General features: G+C 33.0%; 1 protein-coding gene across 1 annotated transcript; it reads right to left on the reverse strand.

Annotated features, from left to right (window-relative positions):
- Positions 1-523: 523 nt before the first annotated feature.
- LOC132057159 (transcription factor-like protein DPA) lies at positions 524-6,397 on the reverse strand. The gene is made up of 10 exons (XM_059449624.1): positions 6,262-6,397; positions 5,270-5,418; positions 5,095-5,165; positions 4,945-4,988; positions 4,459-4,524; positions 4,241-4,381; positions 3,410-3,478; positions 3,187-3,285; positions 2,340-2,410; positions 524-1,022 (listed from the first exon to the last, which is right to left on the reverse strand). Exons 2-10 carry the CDS (start codon positions 5,401-5,403, stop codon positions 929-931), a joined length of 789 nt encoding a protein of 262 aa, XP_059305607.1. The 5' UTR covers positions 5,404-5,418; positions 6,262-6,397; the 3' UTR covers positions 524-928.
- Between the last annotated feature and the right edge of the window lie 1,219 nt (positions 6,398-7,616).

Below are 7,616 nucleotides of genomic sequence, written 5' to 3' on the forward strand. Positions count from 1 at the left end.
ACAAATGTTAAATCATGAAAATGATGTTAGAGAAGGAATTCCTGTCTCGCCAAATACTCAACTATAAGATTGGTGGGGGTACATATATAAATGTTAAAAGTTGTTTAAGAAAAAGCTCCATTAATTCATCTTTTGACACACTCAAATTTCCATGTAGTTCATGGATTTGCTAATCTCTGTGTGTCTCTGTTTACTTCTACACATACTTGTACTAGTTAACAAGGAAGTGATGCAGGTGAACTGGCTCTTACTAATAGGCAATAGCTGATAGGTAGTAATCTATGGCTACTAGCCACTAGGTGTGTCAACAGATTGGGCTGAATTTGAGCGGATCGAAATATGGATTAATAGGGAGTACTTCCCCCCTTTAATGAGCCTTACATGGTGCAAATCTGGATTAATTGGGGCTCCAAAACGTGTACCCAACACCGGGTGGTAAACCAAAAAAAGAAAAGTACAAGTTGTTTCGCAGACTGCAACAAATCAAGGATCATCTACACTGTTTTACAGCACAAACAAAAAATACACGAAATAGATCGATCAATTAGCATCAGGAGCTCAGACATCTATGACAATATAAGCACAACTCTAAAAGTGTACTAGCAATTACATTTCTGTTCACTGAATCTGATAGCCATTTTCCAGAAAAGAACAAAACTACTAACACATTATGTCAGCCAATTTGAATATTGCAAATGCAACAAAGACAGCTACCAAATCTCAACTTCTACATAGGCAAGCTGTAACCATGATTAACTATGAATTTTGTAAGGTACAAATACTTGTGACTAAATCTGGAGTCTCCACTTTGAGTGACCAACTAAGTTATGCAGTGTAGGATTCATTTGATGTGTCAATTTCAGAGTTTCAGTAAAATGATCTGCTGCCTCCAGAAGCGACATCAGGACTAGCTACAAGATGAGTGTCTTCAGGAAGTTCGAGATACATTTTTACCATCTAAGAGCTCATAATGGCGCATCAATTTTAGGACAGAAGCATCATCGTGCAAAGAGAAAGGAACGCTGCCAAGTATCAACAAGAAAAGGCATGTTAAAAGAACTGGAAAAAGAAAGTCTAGTAAAGGAGCAATATGAAATCCTCCTCTTAATGCTTTGTTTTTTTTGGCGATACAATGAATCCGCGAGCCATTTTACTAAGCTGCAGATGCACAGACAATATTTACAGCTACATTCAGAACTACCTCGATATCTAAGCCATCAACACTACTATATCGTATTTCATTTGTTTCCACCATTTAAAAAAAAAAAAAAAAAAAAAAAAAAAAAAAAGGAGAGACAGAGAGAGAGAAGGTTAATATAAGCTATCTTATGAATAAGAGAAAAAGTAGGACAGAGTCTTGTTAGTTCCATAAAACAAACAAAATCTCATATCTTTCACTTTGTTAGAGTCCTAAAACTTAGGTGAAATATTCCTGTTTAGAAGTCGAACAAGTTTCATTTAAATTGAGTCTGCACTTCTATTCAACAGATAATACAGAAATATTGAACAGAAAAAAATTATTCTTGATGATGATGATCACGACGATATGCAAATTCTACATAATGCTCGGGAAACCAAGAATTTCTGAACATGGGGAAAAAGAATGTAATTGTACTACTTTCATCTCAGATTCTCCCATAGTTGTTTCTACTTAGACTTCTCCTGTTCTCCATTCTTTTCATTGTTCTAATAGCTCCTAAACAATTTGTCAAATTCTTCAACAACCCAACTTTACCTTCATTTTGGACCCACTTTCATCTAAAAAATCATAAAATATAACTCTTCCAATAGTAATCGAATTCAAACAGAATGGGATACCTAAATTGGGACAGAGAGGGTACATGGTATTTTACTAAATAGTCAAGATGCAGTGATTCAGTCCCTTCTTCTTCTAATTATGATCCCCTCCAGATTTCGACTCTTCCATCTTGGACGTTTTGAATTTCTACTTGCTATTACATTTAACAACAAAGATCAGCAATCTCACATAGGTGTCATGAGACATAGGATTTTGGTACTCCAATATAGACCTCCACAACCAGTAGGAATTGGCTAAATATTGAAAAGTTCAAATCTAACCCCTCCCACTAGCTTTACCCTACCCAATCTAAAGAAATTGGCTGTATCTTAATCTTCTGATATCAATCGCCGTTTCCCAACTCTAACCCAAACAACAATGCAAAAAATAAGTAGTACGATAAATAGCTGCTTTCTATTGTGGGATGAATCTCCCATCAGCCATAAGTCGATGATAATGAAATCTTACTATATACAAATTTTAATCAGCGTGCCAAAATGATATCACTTTGGCCTATTAGGAATTTAGGATGTTCACATACCTGTTGAAGTCAAAGTGGACCAATTGCATATCCTCCGAGATCTCAACTTCAACCGTAGCATGGGGAGCGGTCTATATCAGTATTTTGTCAAAGAAGAAACTAGTCAGAAATGGTTAATATCGATATCACGAAATTCTTGGGTAAGTTAAAGGGAAATTCTGCACATTTTAGGCATGTACTCATAGAATTCTCGGAAATTCAAGAGTAGTTTACCAACAGTCGCATATATTTCCAATAATTATGGTGAACATGGACTCTCCATTTGTCTTGAAGTAACCATGTTGAACTAGCATGAGATGGGTATGAATATTTCGGACAGACCCTTAAAAAATTACTAAAAAGTCGCTAAACATTGGAAATCTCCATACCGATACTTACAATCCTGTTTGAGAAGTTGATAAAAATATTATTTAATACATATTTCCATGTGAGCTTTGTGGCTCTGACAAAGAGCTGGGACAATTTAACACTTTTTTTTAATGATAGGAATCAAAGTCATTCTCATAAACAGTATGAAAAAAAAAAAAATCAGTCCAACCAAACATTATAAAATTGCATGCAGACCTAAACAGTTCGCCAAAGACTTAAAAGGACTTCATCGTACAACACTTTTATACAAATAAAGTTAATCAAAAGATATGAGTTAAAATTGGTCACAACCCTAAATTGTTTGCCAAAAAACTTGAAGGACTTTATCGCACAATATTAATAACACAACAAGTAAATCAAAAGCTGAAAGATATACTTAAGGACTATCTTCTTTAATTTTTGCATGATCAAAAAGAGCCAACCATGTAAACATTGAAGTAGATGCAGTAATTTCAGAGGGAAAAAGACAGCATTATACCTGAACAAGTATAAATGGCAAAGAGAATCCTTGTGAATGGCCATTTGTAGATTTACGCAACTGTTCATTCCGCAGCTTAAGATTTTGCAGACTTGCAAACTTTTCCCAATTGTGCAGAAAGTTAAAGATCATTGCAACAACTCAGTTAGGTGTAGCATTTTTTCAAAGTTGATTTGAAGAGCTTATGACAATATTAAGAAACGCGTAGACAATGTGAACATACTTGCTCTTCCAGGTCTTTCAGATATGCAGCTTTCTTCCCAATCTTAGCGACTAATTCTGCATGCCGCACCTGGGAAAGTACAGAATTTTTATATAATTATCATCTAAAGATGGTGAGTCCATTGAGAAATGTGGCAATCTAGTGTAAGGCAAGCCCGCTTCTCAATGTGGCCAAGGAATTAAGCATTCTTAGAGGGCGTTTGGCTAAGCTTATAAGTTGGTCAAACTAGCTTATAAACACTTTTTGGCTTATCCACGCGTTTGGCAAACATCAAAAGTGCTTATAAGTCCATATAAACCATAAGTTTTGGTTTGACAAGGCTTTTACGATTCAATTATTGTTTTTCCACCTACATTATTCATCCTTTTTTGTAAAAATTCTATTAAATTTACAGTTTCTGAAAATAGCTTTGAGGACATTTTGGTAATTTTAATTAGAAATAGTGTTTATCAACATCTTTTTACCAAACACATTAATTGCTTATTATCAGTCTCAACACTTTTATTTAAACACGTAACTACTAACTTATAAAATCAGCTTCAGCATTCGATATTTATCAGCTACTCTTAATCAGCTAATTTGAACGGGCTCCTATACATCTAGGATCAGTTACAAATGGACTTCTAGACAGCCATTGTGCTCAATGCAGTTATCGGCAGTTAAGGCATCTGTCACAATTACTGTTTCACCCTTAGCAACTAAAAACAACTGCTTTCGAGCAGCCCAAACACAATATTTCCATCAGTGTATGACCATAAAGCTTAGACATACAGACAAAAGATTGGGAGAATTAATGACAATAAAATTTCAAACCTTAAGCTATATCCTAACCTTAGTGTCCTCCATGTCCCTTGCATCTGAATTAGGAAGGCCCTTCCAGCGAATCTCCTTTCTATCTCTTTCGATAATATCGAGGGCCATAAGGACATTAAGCGAATCATATACCCGTCTACGTATATTCTTCTCATCTGACTGAAAAGTTAAACATTCTATTCAAATCATAGTGGACAGAGAAACAAAGAACAGAAGTCTTGAAATCTATACTTAACCTCATTAAGGAGACTTGAGGAATTGCTTTCTGTTGCCATAAATTCAGCTATGATCTCGTCCGCAACCTGTATATCAAGAATGATCATCTATGTGTCATATGCATACACCAGGAGAATCTAGAAAAAAGAACAAAAATCAAAGACAAGTCACACTAATTTACTTTCAACAGCATGTTAGCTGGATCAGACGTGAACATGATCTACGTGTATGGCAATGCAATCCAAACTATAAACTAAGGAAAATGGAGAAAAGGAAAGTTTTCACAACAGCAAGGATAACTATAACCTATAGTTAAATTGTGTAAGCGCCTAAAATATCTATGGTGGTTACAAAGTTTAACTTCTTGTTTAAGATTCAATACCACCATTTCTCTACCAAAAATGCAATCTTTCATACGGACTTCCTCTTAAGCATGAAGATAATGTCCAATATTGCAACAATTAGTTGACCGAGCAATAAAGTGGAGAACAAAGGATGAAAATTACCTCACCGTATGTGATCCGTCCCTTATCTTCCACCTTCTTACAAACTGCAAAACAAAAAGTTAAAAATGAAAATATTGACATCGTTATACAGAACAAAAGGAATTACCAAAAAAGGACATAACATGTAGAACATTAAGCATCATTACCGACCCATTATACTGTATTGTCTTAGACCTCCTCCAACAATTTTTGAGCCTTTCTTCAACTTTTCTGTGCCACTTCTTTTCTCAGATTCAGAAAATATGATGAGTTAGAACCTTTTACAAGACTACTTAACCATACAGCAAAGTAAAAGAGAAAGAAAAGCATCAGTTAATTAAGTCACCTAGTCTGACCACACTGATTAACATGCATAGTTTTGTCATCATAATCTGTTGTAGCTCGGAACGAACTTTTTCCCTCGGAACATCTCTGATTGAATCCTTGAAATGTGCTTGCAGAGGTTTTGTCATCCATCATTTACAAGCAGATTTCCTTGTAACAAAATAAGGAAAAAGAAATACAGCGCAACTGAGTTAGTACGCCAATTTAATCCACGTACTCATTCATGAGGATCAAGGGTGTACCTAGTATAATAGTTATGGGTAACTTTTAGCCTAGACATGAATTTTCTATGTTATTACCGTCTCTCGTTCTTCACTTAGCATACCGTTTTGTTTTGTTGTAGCTACTCTTTTTCCCTATGTGACCTGCTTTATTATTACTTTTTTCCGAGCCGAGGGTTTATCAGAAACAGCCTCTCTACCTCCCAAAGGTAGGGGTAATGTCTGCGTACACTATACCTACCCACACCCCACTTATGAGATTTCACTGGGTATGTTAAATACATTGAAAAAATATTGAACTATGAACCCATAACTAAAATAAGATGATGGATTTAATAATTAAAACCCGAGTACTGAACCCACAAAATTATAATCTTGACTATACTTTGCCTGAATAAGTCAGTAGTACAATACTTTGCAATTGTAAGCAAGAAGAAATCAAAATTTTAAAAAATTTATTAGAAAATGAAAACTTCAATGTCATTTCAATCAAATAGTAACTTTATCAAACTTGGGAAACATTTACTGCATCATAAAATTCTAGAATTAGTAAAAGCAATTGAATTTAGTAAAGTTCACTTTTTTAACAGAAGAATACAATTGAGATAATATAATCAAGTTTCATAACACAATTACAATCTCAAGAAAAACCCTAGAATAACTAAACCCAATCTTATTTGACTCAATAATTACATAATCAAAACTTTGACACACAAAAAAAAAAAAAATTACATAAGTAAGCTAAGAAATTGAGGGGGGGAAAGTGAAGAACCTGAAAGTTGAGTGTACTCGAAGACAAGGATCAACAGCAACACTGAGTGCTCCAAAAAGACAATATTATTATTATTTATTAGGACCAGAAAAAAGAGCAGAGAGTTTGACCTTTAAGTCCAAGGGGAGCAATGCCCCTTTATTTACTACTTTGTTTCAATTTATGTGAACTTATTTTCTTTTTAATTCGTATCAAAATAAATAATATTTGTAAACAAATTCACTTTAAAATGATTTGGCCACACCAATATTCAAGACTTATTTTGAACAACAAGTTTCAAAAGTTTTCACTCTTTCTTAAATTAGTTTTAAATGAAACGGAGGGAGTACTTTTCTCGAGTTAATTCGCTAGTATCACTTTTGTTTCTTTTACTTTTGTTTCTTTTACGACAATAAAATTATTTAATTATTTTTATTTTCCTCAAAATATATTGAGTATCTTAAAGTTCTCTTTCTCTCCTAGTTGGCATCCCATATATTAAATTTCTTTTTTTTTAATTACAAACCTATTTAATTCATTAAATCCATTTGACCAAATCCATGTCTTACCCGATCAAACATGACCCGATTAAAAAAGCAGTGTATAAGTTTAAGTTTTACGAAATCATACTTCTTCGCATTTCTAACCTCAAGTTGATGGATTTGCTATTTCATCATTTTACGCGACACCAATATCATATAGTGATTCTTGAAAATACTTATTTTAATGGTTAATATTCGACATTAAATAATGAGTTGCTAACGACCTTAAGATATTTGAAATTATCCTTTTGGTCTCAACTTAAATGTTGTTCTTTTTTTTTTTTTTCTTTTTTTTTCTCTCTTTTGAATTTGTTAATTTTCTAATGTTTCTTAAGTTATATTTAACCCTTATAGAAAATTAGATATGTGTTTATCTTACACCGTAAATTGACTAGATTAACTATCAAAAGAATGTACTGGAGCATTTATACAAAATCTAATTTTTTCTTTGTACTTTGAGTTATTTATCCTAATATATAGTGTGTAATTTTTGGTATTTCCATTGCCATACGATCAAGTTTTTTTTTGTTTTTATTTCTCATGCAGAATGTATAGAATTTTCATTACTGTAATATTTATTTTAAAGTATTACATTATTACGCTTATTTTTTGTTTTGAACTATTATTTTACTAGTCTTATATGAAATATAATATATTCTTAGTCTATTTCATGTTAAGATATAGATATGTCAACTTGTCATGTTAATATCTAGCAATATATTAAACCAAATCCCTAAAGTAACTCAAATTAAATTTTTTAAATTTATATTTTGATTTTAAAACTTAATCTATAAATTAAAATACTTTAAGCGGGTAATGTTTGATTGGGTATAA

The sequence above is a fragment of the Lycium ferocissimum genome, chromosome 5, assembly GCF_029784015.1.
Source record: "Lycium ferocissimum isolate CSIRO_LF1 chromosome 5, AGI_CSIRO_Lferr_CH_V1, whole genome shotgun sequence".
NCBI classification, from domain to species: domain Eukaryota; kingdom Viridiplantae; phylum Streptophyta; class Magnoliopsida; order Solanales; family Solanaceae; genus Lycium; species Lycium ferocissimum.

Bases quoted from the DNA above. Each gene is read 5' to 3' on its own strand.
- LOC132057159 (XM_059449624.1), bottom strand. From the start codon at position 5,403: ATGATGGATGACAAAACCTCTGCAAGCACATTTCAAGGATTCAATCAG. The intron at 5,166-5,269 runs GTGACTTAATTA...ATCTGAGAAAAG, and splicing joins AATCAGTGTGGTCAGACTAG to AAGTGGCACAGAAAAGTTGA. The intron at 2,411-3,186 runs GTATAATGCTGT...ATACTGATATAG, and splicing joins TGCCATTTATACTTGTTCAG to ACCGCTCCCCATGCTACGGT.